Source organism: Gymnoscopelus microlampas, assembly GCF_963454915.1.
Source record: "Gymnoscopelus microlampas genome assembly, chromosome: 17".
NCBI lineage: Eukaryota > Metazoa > Chordata > Actinopteri > Myctophiformes > Myctophidae > Gymnoscopelus > Gymnoscopelus microlampas.
This window is the reverse complement of record NC_139954.1, coordinates 37,987,558-38,010,962: the sequence shown is the minus strand read 5'-3', so window position 1 is coordinate 38,010,962 and position 23,405 is coordinate 37,987,558. Positions and strand designations below refer to the sequence as shown.

Sequence of the window (23,405 nt, the reverse complement as noted above, 5' to 3'; positions counted from 1 at the left end):
TATGTGCGATTTTTGAATAGCCAAAGACATCTAAAATGACAGAGATGCGTTCCCGCATTGAATGGGTGTTAAACCGATCCTCTGAATAATAGCTACGTTTACTTCACATCTGAACTGGAGCATCAGCCAAACAGGTTGGAGAGGGGTCTGGTCCGCATGGGGCTGGCGGGCAGGTCCTCTCCCCTGTCCACCTCCCAGGACTCCCTGAAGGAGGTGCTGTGGATGATCTGGGCGCGGTGGCGCCCGCGGTGCAGCCGCGCGTTCAGCCGGCTCAGGGACGACTTCCTCTGTATGCTGCCCCCCCCCTTGGCCTTTGCCACCCCGTCTCCCCCCGCCGCCGCCTCCTCGGCGGCGGCGGGCGGGTTCAGGAGCCGGAGCACTCTCCGCCAGCTCCAGCCCCCCCCCCAGCCCCCGCTGCCCAGCTCTGCGTTCTCTGTGTCGGACTCCGACCCCGGCGACGTCACCACGCCCTCCTCCTGCAGGTTGGCCACGAGCGGCGCGGGGAGGTACTGGATGGCACGCTTCCCGCTGTAGTCCCTGACCTCGGGGTCCGCCTCCCAGTCTGACAGCAGCACGCGCACCACCTGTCATCACACACACACACACACACACACACACACACACACACACACACACACACACACACACACACACACACACACACACACACACACACACACACACACACACACACACACACACACACACACAGTTTTAGTTCTATTCTAAAGTAGCCTAGGATCAATACCATTTTGGGGTTTCTGATCCGGTCGGGAGTGGAAATAACTTTATGTCATCAGGCGTCCGGAAGCAACGGCCGGAGCCAAGGGTGCCGGTATCACCCAAAAGAATTCCCAGCGATCAAGGGCATCATCATTTTAGGGCCTACCCAATAAAACCCTTGATGCGGCGTAGTTTAGCTTATAGGAATTGTTTGTTTGGTATATCCATCTTTTATTCCAACTCGTAATGACTGGCGAGAACAAACTAGTAGTTATACTCGATTTAGAATTTAAATGGGGATTGGGGAAACTAACAAGGAGAACCAAAACAAAGCGGTGCCGGAAAAACAGAACCAGCAACCGGAACCACCGTATTGTTTTTTTTTCAGTAGGCGTGAACTAGACCGGCTTTATTGACAAAGTAAAAAACGCAAGAAAGCTAAAAGCTTAGTTCCATTGCGATCCTTTGAAATGTATAGTGTAAACTATGAGAAGCCCAGTCCACACCAATGATTTGCAACTTTCAACCACTTGAAACATTATCCCAAAACTGTGCCGACCTGCAACGGGTCGGCACAATGTAAATATAGAATAAATATATGTTATATGATATGAAGTCAATGTGAGAGAGGATTCATTTCGGACAAACTCGACCTCGACATTGCGATACTTCAAAACATGAACGATGTCATAGCCTAAAGGTGGGTGAGGACTGCACGCCGTGTCTCGCACCGAAAATAACAGATCTCACAATGCATTGCATCTTTAAGGTAAAAAATGAACCAATCAGAAGACCACACAAAGAGTCTGGTGTCAGGCAGACCGGGGTGAACAACACGCCCCGCGATCCCACTGACCAGGGGTGTGCTGAGGATGTTTGAGCTAGTGGAGCTCTATTGTAATGACGTCACATGCACGAGCCACGAGCACATGAACCCGCACGCACGTGCACATAGCCGCTCAGCTCAGTGCTAGTTGAAATACTGTATGCAACATATGTGATGGAAAACCATTTTTTTTTAAATGTAATTATATTTCTTATTATTTAGTTGCATTGTTAATTTGTTGTTTTTATTTCTGTTACAATTATTTTCCTTTTAGTTTTATATAAACGCCCTTTACATAGACTCCCCCACACATAAGTAGGCTACTTAAAATAATCAGACAACTTGTCTTTACTTGAATGACAGGGATGACCTTGTGAGTGTCTGGTGCAGCTCTTGTTCTTGGGTCCTCACCTCAAGCTAAGCGATGGGATCTCAGCCAGGTTATCACATAATCTGTAGGGTCCCAGTCATCTATAGGTGGCCCATATAACTTGATGAAACCTGTTTAACCAGTAACTTTGTAGGGATTGTGGTGATGATTAAATCAATCTGGCTGAATCCCCTTTCGCACTCTGCAGTGCAGAGACACAATTGTGAGAGGAATGTAAACGCACTCAATTCCGTGGCTTTTCTTGAGTAGCCTAATGTTATGCAAAGCAGCCAGGTAGAGGGAGGGGGGGGGGGGGGGGTACCAGGGGGTCCACAGCAAAATGTGTTAAAATAGCGTCACAATCGTTTTAACCACTTATTTTATACTTTGGCTATTCAAAAATAGCAGATATACAAGCTCATAGCGCGGCATCGAGTGCCGCGCTATGAGCTTGTAGATATGCTATTTTTGAAAAAATATTTTAGAGATGGGAGAGTCCGCAGACAAATACATATCATTTTGGGGGTCTTTGACATGAAAAAGTTTGAGAACCACTGTTCTAGGTGTTGACGGCGCATTGACGGCTCTCTGGCCCCACCGCCGGCCCACCTCTGCCACTGACCTGTGTGTGTCCGTGCATGGCCGCCAGGTGCAGGGGCGTGTAGCCGGCGCCGGACCGGACGTTCACGTCCACGTGCACGTGGGCGCTGTCCCTGGCGAAGGCCAGCAGTTGGGACAGCAGCTCGGCTTTCCCCTGCTTGGCCGCCCAGTGGAGGCAGGAGAAGCCCGTTACGAAGTCCCTCTTGGACACCAGGCCGGGCTCCACGGCCAGCAGCGGCTGCAGGCTGTCCCACAGGCCGTCCGAGGCGCACAGCATCCACTCGTGTTCCAGGGGGTCCAGGGTGACCGAGGCGATGTCCTCGTCCGTGGCCGACGAGGAGAGCAGCGAGGCCGAGTCGCTGTCGCCGCTCCTCACCGAGTCGCGCAGCCGCGAGCCGCCGCGGTTTATCAGAGACCTCCGCACCTATAGGGGGACACGACACACTCAGTTCTACCGTAGATTAATAGACTACATGTAATGTTATATTTTATTCTTGAGAGGGAGAAAGTAGAGAGGGAGAGAGAGAGAGAGAGAGAAAGGAGAGAGAGATAGATTCAGTGATGGAGAGAGAGAGACGGGTAAAGCGTCAGAGAGTCACATTGTGTATCTCAGTGGTTCTCAAACTTTTTCATGTCAAGGGCCCCCAAAATGATATGTATTTGGCCGCGGACCCCCATCTCAAAATATGTTGTTCCAGGGATCCCCAGAAGTAAAGATTTGAGTTACTTTTAAAAAATATGTATTCCAACGTTTGCACAAACTTTCACGATTTTTAAAAAGTAGCAGATCTACATTTTTGCATAGCCAAAGTATAAAAGGTTAAAGTGGTTACAATTATCGTGATGCTACATTAACACATTTTGCTGGGGACCCCCCGGAACCCACCCAAGGACCCCTGGGGGTCCCCGACTCGACTCCCCGGACCCCACTTTGAGAACCAAAGTATATCGTATATAGTATAATCTGACCTGAGGGGAGCTGCTCATCATCAGCTCTATGAAGTTCCTGCGGCTGCCCTTGGGCGTGCTGCTGCTGTCCCCGCCGGGGTCCAGTCCCTCCCAGGCGCTGTCCTCGGACAGCCCGCCGCTCAGCAGGGCCCGCTGGGACCCTCTGGACACCCTGCGGCCCCCTCTCACCTGACCTCCGTGGTGGAGGTGGTGGTGGTGGTGGTGGTGATGAAGGTCATTAAGCTCTGTCCCTATGGCAGGAGCCGACTCTCTCCTCCTCCTGAGCTTCACCTCTCCTCCTCCTCCTCCGGTGGAAGGGGTCCCACCAGAGGTCGCTTCATTCGGAGACACCATAGTGGGTTCCTCCTCTATGAGGGGCCGCTCGTTGCCGTTCGATTGCCCGTCATTGTCCAGGCCAACAACAATGTCCTTGTCATCGAGTGTCTGATGGTCCTTGCCATCGGGGTTCCCGTTGACGTAGTTGTCTGATGATACCTTGTTGACGTTTTCAACGGGACGATCAGCTGTCACTGACAGCTGATCGCCGTTGCCGTTGCACTCCTCCTCCTCCTCCTCCTCCTCCTCCTCCTCCTCTCCTCCATCACCACCACGGCCATCCCCATCCATCATCACCGAATCCACGCACTCCTCCTCGTCCTCCTCCACCTGCCTCTTCAAACGGACGTATTTCACGCCGTTCTCCAGCGCCACCACGGCCACGCCGTCCACGGTGCGCCGCAGCGTCTCTCGGTCCATCGTCTCCATCGACGAGTCGCTCTTCCAGATGGACTCGAAGTGATCGATCAGCTCCATCTGCTTGCACCTCCCTCCGCGCTCCGTCAGGAACTCCAGCACGGCCCGCTCCGTACATTCGGAGGCCATCGTGATTCATGAGGGGAGCGTCACAACGATCCAGAAAACACAACGATCCTACACAACCAACGTGTCAAAATGACAGTAGTCGCGTCATGGCGTGCAGGTTCCGTTCCGTGCCGAGTGTTTGCCTTTGGTGTGGGTCGATGACAGCATCTTCTTCATCCTCCTCCTCCTCCTCTCCTCTCCTCTCCTCCTCCGAGGGGAACAACACAAGTGGTGAGTGTTGCGTGCAGACAGCCTACAGGGGGCGTAAATTTGGAAATTCTAAAATAAGCATCCATCACGCGGCACGCCCCTTTCCTCTAATGGGTGTGAAACCGCTGCTCCTGAGTCTCCATGTTGGCTCTGCGATTTATTGAATTTAATTGATATAAAAAATATCATGTAATATTATCATTATTATTGTTATTATTATTGTTATTATTATTGTTATTATTACCCATTATTATTATTGCTATTATTATTATTATTATTAAGATAGAAGTATTTATTATTACTATTATTATTATTATTATTCTCTCCAGTCGCCCTGCTTTGAGCCACAATTCCACAATTTGCACTTTTTCCCCAAGATTTTAATTTGAAAATAGCAGATCTACAAGCTCACAAAGCCATCCCATCGCGACGTGTTGTGAGCTTGTATATCGGCTATTTTCAAATAGCTGATGCATACAGGCTCATTGTGCTCATGTGGCCTAATTGTTATTTTGTTTTATTATTTGTGTTATTATTGTTGTTATTTTTTATTGTTATCATCATTATTACTATTATTATTATTATTATTATTATTATTATTATTAGTATTATTATTATTATTATTATTAATAATAATAATATTATTGTTATACCCCCTTGAGCCATCATGGCAGCCGTTCCCATCTGAGCTCTACTATTGTAGAATGACGGAGGGGGAGGTGTCAATAAAGTCCTAAATCACATACTTACAACGTGCACTACTTAATAATTCAAAAAATCTGCCTGTATTTTTTATTCCAACTCTTCTTAAATGTTTTTGTAAGAGAAGATTCATTCGTGTTTTATTGCATTTTTTACTTTTAAAACTAGAATGGCAAACTGAAGTTGTCCCCTAATTCCTGAGCGTGTTGGTGTGGTCTCAGTTTGTCTACGTCAGCCAGAATGAGGCCAGGGTTGCCATGTTCGCTGATTATAAGCGACTTTGGGCTTGTATTTCTACAATTGCTACAAAACCTGTATATCCAGTAATTTTGGGGCATAAACAAGAAGTTGAAGGATAAAATCAAGTCTGATAATGATGTACCGTGAGTGTTCACATCATGTATACGTTTCATTTCTATTATTATTATTATTATTATTATTATTATTTATTATCATTATTATAATGATGTACCGTGCATGTTCACATCATGTATACTTTAAATTACTTATTTTATTTATCAACATTTTGGACAAAATAGCCAATTTTACATTGAGGTGCCCAGATGTCCCTAGTGCCCACCTATGCTATCCTGGATACAGTGAATCCATACAGCTAGCCCTGGTTGCTTCTTTTGGGCTTGTTTTCATAGACCTGGCTGCTTGTTTCTCTCACACAAGATGTGGCAACACTGGATGAGGCCACTCTGAGTTGAAGAATTACTCTGAGAGAAGAACTTAGTACATTCTCTCTCCCTTGTTGTTGTTATTGTAGTTTCGGCCCCCATTTAAGCACCAATACTGTTTGTTTTAAAGTAAAACTATGGCTTCTTCCGACGTAGCGCGACAGCCGGTGAGTATTTGTCCTCTTTCTGGTTGATAAATGACTTTATTGTTGACAGACGGACGGTTCAATGGGGACAGGGAGTGTCCTGCACCAACAGCTAGGGGGCTAGTTGTAGCTAATGCTACCAGCAGTGGTGGAAGAAGTACTGTACTACTCTACATGTTTTACTTTAGTAAAAGTATCAATACTGCAATGTAGAAATGCATATTACGTATTTCTTTCTGTTACTAAGTAAAAGTCCCGTGTTCAAAATGTACTGGGGGAAAGTTCAAATTTATTGGTATCAAAATGTACCAAAAATACCAAAAGGAAAAGCACTCATTATGCAGAACGTCCCAGTTTTCAAATGTATAAAATGTATACAAATATAATTGAAAATAGAAGATCTACAAGCTTGACGCATTGTGAGCTTGTAGATCGACTATTTTTGAATGGCCGAAATGTATATGGGGCTGAATTGGTTAATGTATGTTTTGTAATAATAATCAAAATCAACAAAGAAACTAGTAACTACATTTTTCAAATAATTGTTGTGGAGTAAAAAGTACAATATTTGGATCTGAGATGTAGTGTAAAAGTTCTGAAAACTGGGAATACTCTAGTAATGTAAACAATACCTCAAAAGTACAGTACTTGAGTAAATGTACTTAGTTACTTTCCACCACTGAACGTATGTGTAGTGTAGACGAGAACCTAACTAGTACACACTTTCACATCAACTTTTACCCCCTGTTTTTATCTTGCATACGTGGTTAAATACGGTTACGTCTGAAAAGTGGAATCTTTGAATTATAAGTGTTTGTTTTAGAGAGTTTAGATAACTTGGCTAACCTCAGTCAGTGTTCTCTCCAGCTGATGCCTGCCTGCCAAACAAGGCATCGTCTCTTTTCGTGTGTGTGTGTGTGCGTGTGTGTGTGTGCGCGTGTGCGTGTGTGTGCGTGTGTGTGTGTGTGTGTGTGTGAGATTCTTCCTATAACCCCAAGTATTACAGTTATGTGGAAATGCAGACTATCTTGTCATGTCAGAAAAATGAGTGGTGCTGGAGAGGAAGTTTGAGTCATCATCATTCATATTGATTCAGTTACACAGCTAACAGTATTAAAGTGCAGTGCTATTCTGCATTGCATCCTGCCAGCTATTCATAGTATAACCAAAAATCTAGGTTTAAGGTTGTCGCAAGCAACTCTTAGATTTAATTGTTTAATATCTGGAATCGAGAGTTGCAATACCAACCCTTGACAGCCCATGCATCCAAACAGAAAAGTCCTATCTGATTGTATTAAATGACGATAAACTCACCAACATTGCAGCTGTACGGAAGGCTTGAATTATCCTCTTTCTATCTGTCAAGTTTTTGTTTCATAATAATCCACCGTAGACATGTTCTCAGCTACTTTCTGTCAATAAATTCCGTGCAGGTGATAATTTTTGTATTGGCGTTTGGAAGCACTCGTTTTCAATAACACGGCGTCCGGCTGCCTCCTGCATTATTTTCCATTTAGAAACGGGTGGTACGCAGGACCGTTGAGTGATTTCCAAGAGCGTTTCCAACACTCCAAAATAATCACCTGCACAGCATTTCTTGACAGAAAGTAGCTCATAACATGTCTACGGTGGATTATTATTATTAAATTATTAAAACTAAAACATTGCAGATAGAAAGAGGATCCAAGCTTTCCGCAGTGCTGCAATGTTGGTGGGTTTAATGTTGTTTAATTCAATCAGATAGGACTTCTCTGTTTGGATGTATGGGCTGTCAAGGGTTGGTATTGCAGCTCTAGATTCCAGATATTAAAAATAGAATCTAAGAGTGGCTTTCGGCTAGGTGCAGCCAGTCATTTACTGGTATTTGTGGCAACGTTTCATATTGGTTAATATTGTTTACAATTAAATCAATTAGTGATTAATTCTCAACCTTTTTTTCAATTTCAAGGTCCCCCAGTTTGATACATTAAGCCACGATTGACCCCATTTTATAACATTTTTAGTCTGGAATCACAGGACCGCAATCTACACTGTAAACTTCAGAACCTCTAAGGGTCCTTTTGGTTCCTAACTATCTCTAATTTAGCTGGGGACTCCCTGTCTCCCTTTACATAAATCTCTTCTCTTCTGATGGTCCCTGGCTGGGACAACACATTTTCAGATGGGGGGTTCCGTGGCCAAATACATATCAATTTGGTGGTCTTTGGCATGAAAAAGTTTGAGAACTACTGATTTAGAGAACCAAGTGTATTATCATGTTGAAAAATGGTGTAACCTATGATTTGTTCCTGTACTGCGTGTGTTCTTTAGGATAACGGTGTGCGTCCACTGGCCCTGTCTGGTCACGTGGGCTTCGACAGCCTCCCAGACCAGCTGGTCAACAAGTCCACTTGCCAGGGTTTCTGCTTCAACATCCTCTGCATAGGTATGTGCTAATTAACACACATAGACACAAAAACTCTGCCAAAGATACATACACACCTCAGTGACCTCACACATAAGGTGTGTTCTTTAAGGTGTGCCCTGCTTTTGTTATTTTTGTGCCATTTTGTTTTAAACCCTGAGTTAACCACTTTCAACCTGGTCCTGGTGTCCTTATTTTGGGCATGTCATTCATAATTTCCAAACATTTTCAAATATAGTGAAAATAGCAGATCGACAAGCTCAGCTCACAACACGTTACATTTGAGAGTGTCAATCGGCTATTTTGAAAATATGTATAAAATAGGGCTTGATCTGTTAAATGGCTAAATCTGTTTCCTTTTCCTCTCTCTCTCCTCCTCTCTCTCATTGCTTCCAGGTGAGACTGGCATCGGCAAATCCACTCTGATGGACACGTTGTTCAACACCAACTTTGAGAACTTTGAATCGTCCCACTTCGAGCACCAGGTGAAGGTGCATGCTCAGACCTACGACCTGCAGGAGACCAACGTCAAGCTGCGCCTCACCGTGGTCAACACCGTGGGCTTTGGGGACCAGATGAACAAACAGGAGAGGTGGGTGGAGGAGGATTAAGGGGGATGACTTTGTCTGTGTGTGTGTGTGTGTGTGTGTGTGTGTGTGTGTTCATGTGTAAGTGAGAGATGTATAAAAGCCTGAACACAACAGCTGTTGTCGGCCGATCGGGCCGTAGAGAAGTGCCTAAGCCCGATAATCAGTCCTATGTTGTGCAGTGTGTCCCACAACGTTGGTGGTAGTCACTAGTCGGGCATTAGCTGGGTCTGATCACCCAATTCAGTATGTAACGTTGAGTGTGTGAGAGAGACATGCAGGAACTTCATAAATGTACTTATTTTATAAAATGCACTTATTCTGCTGGTAGAAGAACAGCAGAACGGCAAGATTGATAAGATTACAGATTACGGAGCTTGTAAACAGTGACTCTTCCATGCTATTACATACAATGGTGCAGACTTACTCAGTTTTTAAGTGCCAGAACAGGTCGCGTCTAGGGGAATGTGGTACATAAAGGAGTTAGATTGTTCTGCTTTCCAGCATGGAGGCTCACAGCACCAGATGTGGAGATGGATGGCACATTATTAACTTTCTAATAAACGGTCTCGAATCTTGAAACACTGTCATTCATATGTAGCACTACGTTCAATCTCTTCTCCGAAAATAGCCGATCTACAATGGCTCCTTCACAGTGACCCTGGTTCTTGACAAACAGGTTTCGTGCAAAGACTACAATTAACTGCAAAACGCTAACGTTTTTAGATTGGAGCTGGACAATCAGTGATGACCCTCCTGAAAAGGCTTCTGTAGAAACGCAATCTACAAGGGAAACACAATTTACACGTGAAGCCAGACAGGGTAACGATGCCCCCCGTTTTCAGTCAGTTGTTATTCGAACTCCGTGAGTCTATCAGGTAGGCACAAGTAGGCAGGTAGCTGTTTGTAAATGTTGAGCAGCTACAGCCTGAGCTACAATGTGGAGATTGCTGAGGTAACGCTGCTCTTCCTCATTGTTCAGCTTGTCCTTGTACGGTATGTTGAGCCAGAGTTTTGCTCTGTCCATCCTGTTTTCAGTGTCGGCAAATAACTAGTTAATGTTTACAAACACAGATATCCACCGTCAATCTGTAGTCTAAAGAGCGTCATTATGTACTCTGCCCATCAACATGGACGCGGCTACCAAGTCGCGCGCCACGCCCCCCCCCTTGCTGACGTCAACGTTGCCACTCACTATGAAGTCATTATGATAAGGAGAGTTATTTCTCATAAAGGCACAGAACAGTGCCATCAGCTGCAGTCTGTGCAGTGTATTTGGAGCAACTTTTACCTATGAGACATCACATCACATCATCTGATCTCGCAATCATTTAGTCGGGACAAGACGGCGTCCTGTTCAGGCCTTAACACTCCAGTCCAGCATTGAACCCATCAGGAGATAGGAGATGTGTGTGTGTGTGACGTACATGCGTGGCGAAGGTCAATGAAACAATTTTCTTGATGTTGACATTTTTCTCAGCATTTCCTGGATTCATTTTAAACTAGATGTCACTTCACTTCGAATCCAACATTCAAAGTCAACATTCGACAGGACAGTAGAATGTTCAAATTAGATTTTGGTCAGTCATGCACGTCCACAAAGCAAAGCATTGCCTACATTCAGACGATAGACTATACATAGACAATAGACAAAACGAATTGATTTAATATTGAGGACTGGAGGTATTTTTATTACATGTCGAAAATGTAGTGAGTTAAACGTTATATGAGGTAGCAGTTGTGTGTCTGTCTACTGAGCACAAATCTTCCATGCAAGTGGATGCAAACACATTTTGGTTTTAAATCAGGGGTCCACATTAAGGGTTGTCCGCTTGTCCTGGACATCAAATTAATGTTTAAGGACAACTCGATAAAAATGTTACTTGTCCCTTGGGACAAGTGACTTTGTTTCACTTTTTTTGTCCACAATGATGTGACGCTTCTAGCGGCTTTGTGCTGTATGCAGCTACCACGGAGTGGGGGCCAGGGGGGCTCATTAGCTGTCCTTTTGTTAAATTTATGCTCTTTCAATGTCTGACTCATATGCATGAATCACAGGTGAATGGGCCATTCACCTGTGATTCATGCGGTAGTGCATTCAGTCTTTGTATCAATGCATTCCGTTAATAGGGCTCACAAGACGGTGAGCTGAAGGAGAAATGATATTTACCACCAGACAGGTTAAAAGTAGCAAACAAAACTTATCTTACTGTATCAATGTGATGTATATTTCCAACAACCGCTTGAATAAAGTCACTCCTTTGCAAAATAAAAAAAGCAGAGATTTGAACAACCAAAACGAAACCACGTGTGATACCTGGTGAAGTCATGTAATGGCAGCTTTTACATGTTACTTTATGTAAGTTAAACGGATCAGGAAGATGCAGGACTCAGTCGTCAGGAAACAAACTCCATACTTTATTGTAGATCTCATCACAGCAGAGAGAGACTAGTGTCTCCCTCCAGAGCTTCCCCCATCACCCTCCAACACCAATCTCTCACAGACATTTATACAAGCAGGAGAAGTACACAAGAGGTAACAACAGATGGTCACTCCTTACATGGGCTTTATTCTAGAACTGACTCGCACATAGTGGCTATGTTTGAAATAGGTTTGCATGAGTCGACTGTTTCTAAAATACTTTGTCAGGGAGAGGAGTTTAACAAGGAAGAACAGGTGATGATTGTTGCATCTACTAATACATTCAATTAATCAATACCACAATGACTGTTATATGAATTTTACAATCATGTACAAATATTCAAAACAAAACTGTATTGTTAGATACACGTGTGATGGCAGTGACAAGCAAGCATTGCGCATATGCTACTGGTCACGTATCCTCAAAATGACTGTGGTATGAATTGTATCCACCACAGTCAATGGTGTGAAGTATTTTTTTCCCATGAAGGTAAAGAAAGGATAGTCGCTCAATTGTCATAAGTAACTCATAACTTGAGTTGATTTTTTCCTGAAAAAAACGCCAGCGGTCCGGACAAGTGACTTTTGTGCCCGGACAAGTTTATGTCAAGCCCTGTGGTTGTACCTGCAGTCGATCGACGATGTATACATTTGCCTTAACTAGCCATGTTTCTGCCCTCCCCTAGCTACCAGCCTGTGGTGGACTACATTGACCGTCAGTTCGAGACCTACCTCCAGGAGGAGCTGAAGATCAAGCGTTCGCTCCACAACTACCACGACTCACGCGTCCATGCCTGCCTCTACTTCATCTCCCCCTCGGGACACTCGCTGAAGTCCCTGGACCTTGTCACCATGAAAAAACTGGACAGCAAGGTGGGAGAACGCAAATGGGAAGGCTGGTGGATGGTGTGTGTGTGTGTGTGTGTGTGTGTGTGTGTGTGTGTGTGTGTGTGTGTGTGTGTGTGTGTGTGTGTGTGTGTGTGTGTGTGTGTGTGTGTGTGTGTGTTTTCTACTGACTTCCTGTTTACACACAAGCAGGGTTAGCTGTATGCACACTACAGAGGCTTACAGGCTATTTAAACACTTTTTGCGTTGATCTGCTAGAAGCAGATCTTTTTTTATAGTTTAACCAGTATGCTTTCTTTACACAAACAGTCACTGTCTCACACGTGCTTTAGTTTTGAAGAAGCTATGATTAAATTAATTCAGTTCAAATGAGGGTCTCGGTCTCGGACCAAGGATCACATACCAGAAGTTAGGCCTATTTCTTTTCATTTGTTTGTTTTCAATTGATGTTGAAACATTCCATTCCCAGTGTCTTCATCACGGGGTTGGATGCAGCATGTGTGTGTATATTGGCAGATAGTTTGTGTATGCTTGTGTGCATCTGTGCGGGAACGCGTTCAAAAACAATAACCCTTATCGCCGATACCTCTTCAGCTCATAATTAATTTTTATGCGAGCTCCTCAATTTCGAGAGCCCTGGGCTGTTGACTGCATGTTGTGTAGAGATGGCAAGACACTCGCACGAGCTGCCATTACGCTCCCAGACTTTTTTTTATTTTGTATTCGTTCTGCCAGTTGGCGACAACTGACAGTGTCAGTGGCATTTATAGCCTTTGGAAAGTGATTACAAGCTTGCGGCGAGGGAGCGAGGCATGACCGAGTATGTGGTGGTTGTTTTTGGAGTTTCTCCTCACTGTTATTATTATGTCTGGTTGGATGCTGAGAAGGCTAACGATCCCACTAAACAAAACCCTTCCCCTTTGCTCCGGTGGTGGTCTGACACTTTCCCATGCTCTGGTTGGTTGTGTGTGTGTGTGTGTGTTGACTTGTGTGTTTTTCCATGTTTGTGTGAGCTCTCAGCTCTGCAGTGTACGTAACCCGGCCATTTGCATGTCAATGGGGTGGAAAGAGTGCTGGAATGCTGCAATCTCCTCTTTTTCTCTCTCTCTCTCGCTTGCTCGCTCACTCTAGCCCTCCCTTTGTCACTGTACAGAGAGGCAGAGAAAGAGACATTTGTTGAAACCACATCACTGACACAGAAAACACATTCAGTCACTCAGACAGTTATTGGTATGCTTTTACCAGCAACATTTTTCTTTCTTCAGAAACAGTGCACGTGTGTGTGTGTGTGTGTATCTGGCTGTAGATGCGGTAGTGCGGTACACTACAGGCATGTGCAGACACAAGGGCTCCATCCCAAGCCTGTCTCGGGTTCAAGGCAGCACAGACAGACAGGCAGGCAGACAGACAGGCAGAGGAATGGAATGCAGGCTAAAAAGCTCAATAGACTTTTGGGCCAGCAGTCACCCCAGCTCCATGCGCTCAGCACAGGACAGATTTCTAAAGAGTGAGGAAGGACAGTTTGCTTGTTAATTCAACCCTACCAGCATTTACTATAGTTTGATAGCAACTGAGCTCCGTGCTACGTGTTCAACTCTCCTACATTACACAGCCATTGCTGCTCATGCGTGTGACAACAACAACACATCCTCATGGATTAACCCATTGAGACCTGGAACGGTGTCATTTTTAGATTTGAGCTAAAAATCATTATTTTACACTTTGGGCTATTTTTGAAAAATCGTGAAAATGTGTGAAAGTCTTTGAATATATATATATTTTTAAAGGGGCGGCAGTGGCTCAGGGGTAGAGTGGCCGGGTAGAGTGAACTGGAAAACCGCAAGGTTTTCAGTTCGATCCCGGGCTGGGGCGCTCCCCTAGAGTGTCGAAGTGTCCTTGAGCAAGATGCTGAACCCCTAATTGCTCCCGATGAGCAGGTTGGTGCCTTGCATGGTTTCCTCTGCCATCGGTGTATGAATGTGTGTGTGAATGGGTTAATGGCACAATCAATGTAAAGCGCTTCGGATAGAAGCGCTATATAAATGCACCATTTACCATTTAAAGCGAACATTTTAAACTCAAATATTTGCTTCTGGGGGTCCCTGGAACAACATATTTTGATGGGGGTCCACGGCCAAATACATATAATTTGGGGGGTTCTTGGCATGAAAAAGATTGAGCACCACTGATATAGCAACATACGATTTTCAGAATACTGTTGAGATTTAGGAGACATGTAGAATCGGCTTCAGGTCTCAATGGGTTAAAGTTTTCAGTCGCCACGACTGATCTCGGTCATTTGGATTCCATAGAAGCCAGCATGTCTTCTATGAAATTATGACGTGCACCAAAAAGTGGTATTTGAAGTGGTCAAACTAGCTATAGAAATGAATACATGTTCAGAAGCATCTTCCATAAACATGAAATATATAACATTTCATAAAAGCAAAGGTCAAAAGTCTCAATCTGTGATTTCTTCAACTGGTTGTATGTATGTAGAACAGCAGCAACATAGGTTTAGAATGATGATAATACCTGAACACAACCATAAAAGTTTCAGTCATGTGATTTTATTTTGCTTTATTCCATGCATCCTGCACAGGATGCATGGAATAAGTTGGTCTCGAGCTGCCAGACAATCAGAGATCTCTGCCTACCGAAACGTCTGGTGGCATTTAACCCATTGAGACCTGAAGCCGATTCTACATGTCTCCTAAATCTCAACAGTTTTCTGAAAAGCTCGTTTTCTAAAATACATAGATAGATGGATAAACCTTTATTGATCCCATGGGGAAGTTACCAAAGGCAGTACAGAAGAAACACAGGTCAGATACAGGAGAGAAAAAAAAGAGATACAGCTAAGGGTAGCCAGTCACCAGGCAGAGATCTTCTGCTTTGCCTGGGTACGCAAGACTACTCCAGAGTTACTGACCTGGGAGGAATGCCAAAATGTTATTTATGTAGCCAGAAAATAGTGGCCAAATGCAAGAGAGAAAATGTGTATATTAACACTTTTACTATCTCTCTCTCTATCTGTCTCTCTGTGTCTGTGTCTCTCTCTCAAGGTGAACATTATCCCAGTGATTGCCAAGGCAGACACCATCACCAAGAGTGAACTCCACAAGTTTAAGATTAAGATCATGAGTGAGCTGGTGAGCAACGGTGTTCAGATATACCAGTTCCCCCTGGACGACGAGACCGTGGCCAAGGTCAACACCACCATGAATGTAGGTACACACACACACACACACACACACACACACACACACACACACACACACACACACACACACACACACACACACACACACACACACACAGTCACACTCTATCTCTCTATCTCACACTGCAATAAGTAGAAGATGACATGCACACTCAGAGCCACACTATTAAGGGTGACACAACAATCAATCGCAGTAGAAACGAGTCAATCATCGATCAAAATTATCTTTAAAATAGAAATTCTAATTGTCAACAAGAGCTTGAACGGCACCTGCTGTTTGATGTGAAGTGTGCAGAAGGAACTTTACAATCGCTTGATTTTCCTAACTGGCAAAAGCCACTATGATTAGAATTGTCTACTATTTTTTGAAGAACACACACACAAACACTCACACAGATACTACTATGAGCATAAAAGGCCGTCGTGCACACCCTCAGAGCACACTTTTAGTGAAAGTAACAGTACAGTGTCACTTTGAGGTCAGAATGACACGAAGGTGCTAGGTTCAGCCTTTCTCTTAAGTTTGTTCAGTTAGAGGGAACTTGAACGACCTCAACTGCAGCAGTTAGTTCTGTTAGTGACCGTGAACGGGTGACCTTACTGTCTTCTCACTGAAAGTCAGTCACTTGATCTGACATTTGTGACGCATTATGTTCACAGGGCCACCTGCCGTTCGCCGTGGTGGGCAGCACGGAGGAGGTGATGGTGGGCAACAAGATGGTGAAGGCTCGCCAGTACCCCTGGGGTGTGGTGCAAGGTAGGTCACATCACTGTGTGTGTGTGTTCAGATAGTATGGACAAGGTGTATTTGTGATATGAACTCACTCAGCTGACACATTGCACAGTGCTACAGTACTAATGAGCACATTACACTGTGCTACAGTATGTCTGTATTTTAGGCAAAACTAATTACTTTATTTCAATAACGAAAATATTAAATTATTTATTTAAAAAAATTAATGGGGCTTATAAGTAATAAAGACTTTATCACAAATCTCTTATTCTCTTACAAATGTTTATTTAGCATATACAATACAGCAGGCAAGCACACATAGTGATTTTTTATTGTTTACTTCAACACCTAATAAGAGAAACATTTGTCATGTCAAACGTCACATGTATATTGTAAAAAAAAAGTGTGTATAGTGCTAACGTGTGTGTGTGTGTGTGTGTGTGTGTGTGTGTGTGTGTGTGTGTGTGTGTCAGTGGAGAATGAAAACCACTGTGACTTTGTGAAGCTGAGGGAGATGCTGATCTGCATCAACATGGAGGACCTGCGTGAACAGACACACACACGACACTATGAGCTATACCGCCGCTGCAAGCTAGAAGAGATGGGCTTCAAAGACACAGGCCCCGAGTGCAAACCTGTCAGGTTAGACACCCTCACACACTAACCCACACACACCTGCTGCTCTGTCCTCTGTTGTCATATTTCACTTTGAAATTGTGTGTGTGTGTGTGTGTGCAGCTTGCAGCAGACATACGAGGCCAAACGGCAGGAGTTCCTGGGGGACCTGCAGAGGAGAGAGGAGGAGATGAGACAGATGTTTGTCCAGAGAGTCAAGGAGAAGGAGGCCGAGCTCAAAGACGCAGAGAGAGAGGTGCTTGGACTCACACATTCATACATACGTATATACATACATAGTACATACATACATACATAAGTACGTACATGTATACATAGTGTACATACACATTACGATATACATATACTTAGTTGACCATATACTTTTTTTCCCTTGAACAACTAAGTATCTAGGGTTGGTTAAGGGCAGACATTGAAATAAAGTTAAATTTGGGAGAATGTCCTTTATCTGAATCACATTGATTCTTTGTCCCATCAGTGATAGACACAAGTCCTTCCAGCATTTGAGATCTAGCTTAACCTTGAACAATACCTTTTGACAATTGCTTCGAAAGGTAGGCTTTGAAAGCCTTCGATATCTCTTGTCAATGCCCTTAGCCAGTCTGAAACGTCATCAGCCTCAGTCTCTCCCTTAGAATCGTAATCAAAATGTGTTTTGTTCTCGCTAATCTCTGTCCATACCTCTATCTCAAAAATCCATTGCTTATGTATCCCTGGAGCACTGAAGGTGTGTGCAGGGAAGCAGCAAGTGGTTTGAGTGTGTGGATGTACGACAATGGGGGCGGGAAGCATTGCTGCTCCATTAAGAAATCTCCCTACGGATGGCGCAAGGGCAAAGCTCCTGCCCACCACCACAGTGCTTCATATCCTCTGGTACTGTGGTTCTCTTCTTTTACAAAGACCCCCATAACTCTGAGAGTTAGACTTGTAAGGTCCCTGGACACTATTTTGAGAACCACTGCTCTGGTGCATCCGGCTTGGCCGGGCAAACACAATTGGCTGTGTTCAATGATGGCAAGCCGGACAGGGAGGCCAATCTCTGTCATGCATTAGCAACTCGTTCAGGGCGCCTGTTTGGCAGGAAATGGAACTGAGAGTTCTCCTCCACACGTGTTATGCATGAAGTAAAATTCCTCACTGCCAGGTGTAAAGAAGTGACTGGTTAATGTGTATGGGAGGAGACGCGATTGTCCGCAGCCCTTCCCAAGACTAACCAGTAAGGGCTGATCAAGGAAAAACATCAAACCCAACATCTCTCTAGGTAACATACTATCAAAATAACATGCTTGGCGTCTGTGGACAAGCAAACTGCATATTGTCACTGTCCGGCAGAAACCTTGTACTGTATATCCATATTTCAACTTTGTATGTTTTTCTTAGATTAATGCCCTAGTTTGCCGTGCAAGGGTGTCGAACAAAAGTAGTGAAAATAGCCGATGCGACGCGTTGTTAAAATAACTACTTTGGAACATTGGTTCTTCTTTCCATTTACTGAAAAGTAACTGGCAGCGAAGATATGTCTGTATGTACTCTGTGTGTGTGTGTGTGTGTGTGTGTGTGTGTGTGTGTGTGTGTGTGTGTGTGTGTGTGTGTGTGTGTGATATCATGCCCTTACATCTTTTCAATCTTTATGTATGCAGCTGCAGAACCGCTTTGAGCAGCTGAAGAGGCTGCATGCGGAGCAGAAGGCGGCCCTGGAGGAGAAGAAGAGGCTGCTGGACGAGGACCAGAGCTCCTTCAACAAGAGACGCGCTGCCGCCCAGCTGCTGCAGGCCCAGAGCCTCACCGCCAACGGCAAGAAGGACAAGGACCGCAAAAAGTACGACACACACACATTTGTATTACTAGGACTTCAATTTTATGAATGCAATTTTATGAATGCCATTTAGAAAAAGAAAAACCGTAAGGCTAAAGCCGAAAAATAGCAAATCTACAAGCCCACAACATATCACACTGACACGTTGTGTGCTTGTACATCGGCTATTTTCCGGTGCACGACACCAGCGCATAACTACGTGTAAATCAGGCATAACTCTTTATCTCTAATTCATAAACCTAACTTCTAAATGTCTAATCCTAAACCTAACCCCAACCTGAATCTTTTTCCCTAATTTGCATTCCCTTTTATATCTCTTTAAAGGTCAAGATAAATCTGTGACCTTTTTTTGCCTACATCAAAGATCGACCCAAAAAGCTCCTAAAATGTGAGCTTACAATTGTAAAATAAGTGTTTGTTGATGTTTGCCATAAGGATTAGATTATTTTGTGTTCTAGTTTTAAACCTCTTTGTCGTTTCTGTCTTCTGTTTTTGTCATCTTTCAGTTCGGGGTTCTTGTGAAGGTCTTGTGCTCCAGGCAGCCCCGCTGGTCAGTCTTCAGACAACCCAAACCAGGAAGAAGTTTCACACACCTGTAGTGTGTACAGTACGCATGCGTGCATGCCAAAGTTCGAAGTTGTTTTTTTGTTTTTATGGCGTCTCCTTTTTTCCTTTTGTGTTTTTTTTAAAACATCGTCTTTGCGGGATTTATAGCCCTTTTTTGTGATATGTTTTATATTTATCCATTAATGTTTTATATGAAACTGTTTGTTTGTTTTTACCCCCCCTGTAATACCTCCCATTTATTGTTGCTGAGACTGAAAGGCACCTTGATGAATGAATGAATGTTGTACAGGTTTACAGGTGTACATTTTAGGATAATTATAAGCAAAGCACCACCATCGCCAATCATTTCCACTAAGATCAGTGTTTTTCAACATGTGGGCCCCCAAATAATTGACAAAACACTACATACAAAACACTATATACGGTATTATGTAAAACAAATGGTCATGGTATTTGGTCATAGTATTTGTACTTAAAAACCTTAAAGGGAGTTTTCATTGTGATACTGTTTAACATCCGACCACTGAACAACGGCAGCCGAAAAAACACAAACGCCATTTTGAGATTTTCAAGTGGGCCCTTATCCAGAAAAGGTTGAGAACCACTGACTTAGAGAGGATGTTGTGAACCAAATGTACCAGCAGTACCAATGTCAGTGAAAAGTCCATACTGTAAAGCAGGATGGGGAGGAACCTACACACACTACATACACAAGTTCAAATAACGTAACACATTCTGACCAGTAATCGTTTCCCCCTCGCTTGACCTCAGCTTCACTGTGACATTAGGTATATTGTATCATTAGCTCTAATCGTCAACACGAGAAACGTACGTAAATTGATCCCTGGTTTGAAGCTGATCAGTCCTCCAGTATCCCTATCCCTGTGTAAGGGCTGCTCACATTGATCCTCCAGTATTGGTTCCCAATACCCGTTACTATGTTATTTAACGAGACACACCTGTCTATTACACGTCACCTAGACGGCTCTGTATCACTGTTATTCTCTACATGTTTACCAGGAGGCGCTGTAAGACTACAGTACAGAATATTTTATTTGTTGTTGTCGGGCGGAAACCTTGTATGTTCGAAACTCTTACTTTTCAGGAAATGGAAATTCCAATGGAGTCGGTGTAATTACAGTATTTAGTCACAAGCTCCTGTTAATACTTTTCATTGGTTAAATATAACACCCACAGACATACTTTCAACCTGGCGTCCCTATTTTGAGTATGTCAACATCATATAAAGAACCTATCTATCGATTGGTTATTTTCGTGTGACACTCGTACGACAAAGTATTATAAAATAGTGTTTTAAGTGCTTAAAGGATGACCAATAAATAGTATTAATTTATTTAATAAATATGGAGATACAAGGTTTCTGTCCGACAGTGACAACGTATTGTTTTTACCTGCTTACTCGTTTTTTAACCTTTCCACCGCAAACTAAAGCGCTCATAAATTGAAGGAAGCCAGGCAGTCTTGTGGGATCAGGATGCTTTTATGACTGCATTTTAAATCGCATCGTCACTTTTGGAGTCGCGTGTGTCGCTGTTGGAGCCGTGCTTCTGATCTTGACCTGTCAGAGGTCTTGACGTCTCCACCTGCCTCGTTGCTCAGGACTATTTCATCCATACCAAAAACTTCCCTATAGTAATATCCCCCGTGTGATTCACAGTATGGATGAGGAGATCCATACTGTGATCCAAATTTCCAATAAAGGGTGACTTTAATCCACTGACACGGGTCTGTGTGTGTACAACCATTTGTATTTTTACAGTGGAAGAATTCTCTTAATTTAGCTCCGAGTGTAAAAAATGTTACTCTGTTACAGACCCGTAAGGCTCCATTTGGACCTCCTGGTGGTCCCTGAACCCGATGTTTAGAACCGATGCTTTATCAACATACACTCCACACACAGCCTACTAACTTCGGGTCCCAATGCAGAGCCCCCCTTTTAGACTCAAAACACTAGTGCTTCAAAATGTGTTTGTGCCTTAACCTGTGTGACTGACACTACAACAACACATGTGAACACTACAAGTTTACTCCCAGGGAAACACCTAGTTTTTAGATTTCTAATGCTTTTCTATGACACGTTTTATATCTGCTTATATTTAATGAATAAACAGTGTTATGTGGGAGCCTTTTTTTCCTTCCAAATATCTAAATAAACCTTTGTATTTTTGACACGGTATGCTCTGTCTGTCTCTTCTTTTACCATTAAAGGATGCTCTACTGAACTCCATTGAGTGGTTAGGAAAACAAGGGAAGGATTTGTTTATTGATTTACAGAATCAGAACCAGAAGTTATATTTTATTCTGAACAGATGGGCTTTCAATGTCACAGCTAAACGTTAGGTGATCCTTTCAGTCTGGTGCATGTTTGTAATGGCAGGTCCTGTGGTAAAACGTGTGATGTTTACACCATACATCACAGCCTGTAATGTTTATCTGAGTAAAAAACATTTCAAGACAATATCCTGTTCTGGTGATAAAGCACTGAACCCCGAGTCTATTGCCCTTGGGTTGCAGTGTTGTCCTTCCAACAGAAGAGGGCACTGTACAGCACTCTCAATCTAGTAGACCCTTTGTGATACATAAAAGAAGAACAAAATTAATCCAGTAGATTAGTAATGCACCGACCTCTACCAAAGCAGCACATATGTGTTCTGAATTCTGCCAATTATTTCCTATACACAGACAATGTTTAGGTTACAGAAGCTGTCACTTTGATCATCAACTTCATGTTCAAATGTGTATACCTGTAGATCATATGTCACAAAGAATGGTGCAAAATAGTGCTAAAAGTGGTTCTTTGAATCGTGATTATGTTCTACTAGACTCAGGTTTTGGCCGCTACGCTACCCTCACACCTATGTGGCACCGCAGATCCAACCAATATGTCTGAGTCTGTGCTCAGGAATGTGTCAAAAACAAAAAAAAATCTCCATGAATTCAAGGCTTCATGGAGTGTGTAATTGATAGAAAAAAAGTAATTTTTGGGTGAACTACTCTTTTAAGTGTCTGTCTTGTTCAGGAACACTTTGACACATTGCTGAGGCCTGGGATCAAATTTGGGATTCATGGCTTGCCAGGCAGGCTCTCTAACCATTCAGCTATGACCACATCACCAACTGAGATTCTTGATTGATTGATGTACTTTATTTAGTAAGATATGAGAACAACAATACATGGAAGTACAAATTCACAATACAAGGTCTACTAAACTGGAAGACTCATTAAGCACTGAGCTTGTTTAAGATGAGATTCTAACGCAGTTGTACTCTGTAACAGTAAATAGGTTTCAGGGGAGACCAGCAAAATGAGGAATAATATAATAAAAGACTGTCTTGCTAATAAAGCGTCATGTCCCTCATTTTTTACAATGTATTTTATATTACCTTTATATTATTTAATAAATTATGCATTTCATCCTCTATATATTGTCCAGCAACCTTTATGATAAAGGTGAAAAAAGATAGTGGTCTCGTGGAAATCAGATAGTTCAGATACTGGAATTTCAGTGCTGGGATTCGATCCCATGATCTTGAGGTTTGAAGTCAAGAGCTCTTCCGACTGAGCTAAAGCTGGGGAATATTGAAATATTTGCCTTACATCAAGAAATCACACTTTCAACTCCCACCCTCGCCAGGGTCAAAAACGTTATATTTGAAATCCAAACGTTTATGTGAGATAAATTACTGATAGAATACTTTATGTGTTGGTGGGTAAATGTAAGGTTTGTGCGTGATGAATCTAAAACTTGCCTTACGTTATAGGAAGGGGGAAACAATAATTGATAATTATGAATTCCACTTAATAAAATTAAAATATCACTGGTGTTCACCGTTCACTTAGGCCTACGTGGTTGGGAAAAGCCCTCTAAAACTTAAAATGCAATCAAAAATCCATAATTGAAGTTGCACAAAGACGTGTCTTTTCAACAGACTACCCTCTACCCACTGGGCACACATAACAACGACAAATCTCAAGCATGCATGTCGACATGCATGCTTGAGATTTTTTCTTTTGAAATCATTTGTAGTTTTGGAGATATTTAACTTTAAGCGCCCCATTCATTGTCGATGCGGCAATGGAC

At 43.3% G+C, this 23,405-nt stretch overlaps 2 protein-coding genes across 4 annotated transcripts; one reads left to right on the top strand and one right to left on the bottom strand.

Annotated features, from left to right (window-relative positions):
- On the bottom strand, positions 1-4,383 carry sowahca (sosondowah ankyrin repeat domain family Ca). The gene is made up of 4 exons (XM_084084264.1): positions 4,101-4,383; positions 3,489-4,046; positions 2,542-2,943; positions 1-584 (listed from the first exon to the last, which is right to left on the bottom strand). Exons 1-4 carry the CDS (start codon positions 4,347-4,349, stop codon positions 123-125), a joined length of 1,671 nt encoding a protein of 556 aa, XP_083940390.1. The 5' UTR covers positions 4,350-4,383; the 3' UTR covers positions 1-122.
- A 1,565-nt stretch (positions 4,384-5,948) lies between these two features.
- On the top strand, positions 5,949-21,500 carry septin10 (septin 10). 3 transcript variants are annotated; one of them, XR_014602726.1, is made up of 11 exons: positions 5,949-6,090; positions 8,380-8,494; positions 8,870-9,065; positions 12,169-12,355; positions 15,394-15,555; positions 16,212-16,308; positions 16,758-16,926; positions 17,023-17,155; positions 18,561-18,739; positions 19,243-19,875; positions 19,919-21,500. XR_014602726.1 is itself a non-coding variant. In XM_084084493.1 (10 exons), exons 1-10 carry the CDS (start codon positions 6,061-6,063, stop codon positions 19,256-19,258), a joined length of 1,284 nt encoding a protein of 427 aa, XP_083940619.1. In that variant the 5' UTR covers positions 5,949-6,060; the 3' UTR covers positions 19,259-21,500. The 3 variants fall into 3 exon arrangements, 1 of the variants encoding a protein (XP_083940619.1); XR_014602727.1 differs by adding an exon at positions 19,061-19,124 and having other exon boundaries at positions 19,243-21,500; XM_084084493.1 differs by having other exon boundaries at positions 19,243-21,500.
- The last annotated feature ends 1,905 nt before the right edge of the window (positions 21,501-23,405 follow it).

Bases quoted from the DNA above. Each gene is read 5' to 3' on its own strand.
- septin10 (XM_084084493.1), top strand. From the start codon at position 6,061: ATGGCTTCTTCCGACGTAGCGCGACAGCCG. The intron at 9,066-12,168 runs GTGGGTGGAGGA...GCCCTCCCCTAG, and splicing joins CAGATGAACAAACAGGAGAG to CTACCAGCCTGTGGTGGACT. The intron at 16,927-17,022 runs GTTAGACACCCT...GTGTGTGTGCAG, and splicing joins CCCGAGTGCAAACCTGTCAG to CTTGCAGCAGACATACGAGG.
- sowahca (XM_084084264.1), bottom strand. From the start codon at position 4,349: ATGGCCTCCGAATGTACGGAGCGGGCCGTGCTGGAGTTCCTGACGGAG. The intron at 4,047-4,100 runs GTGATGATGGAT...GAGGAGGAGGAG, and splicing joins AGGAGGAGTGCGTGGATTCG to GAGGAGGAGGAGGAGGAGGA. The intron at 585-2,541 runs GTCAGTGGCAGA...GTGTGATGACAG, and splicing joins CCATGCACGGACACACACAG to GTGGTGCGCGTGCTGCTGTC.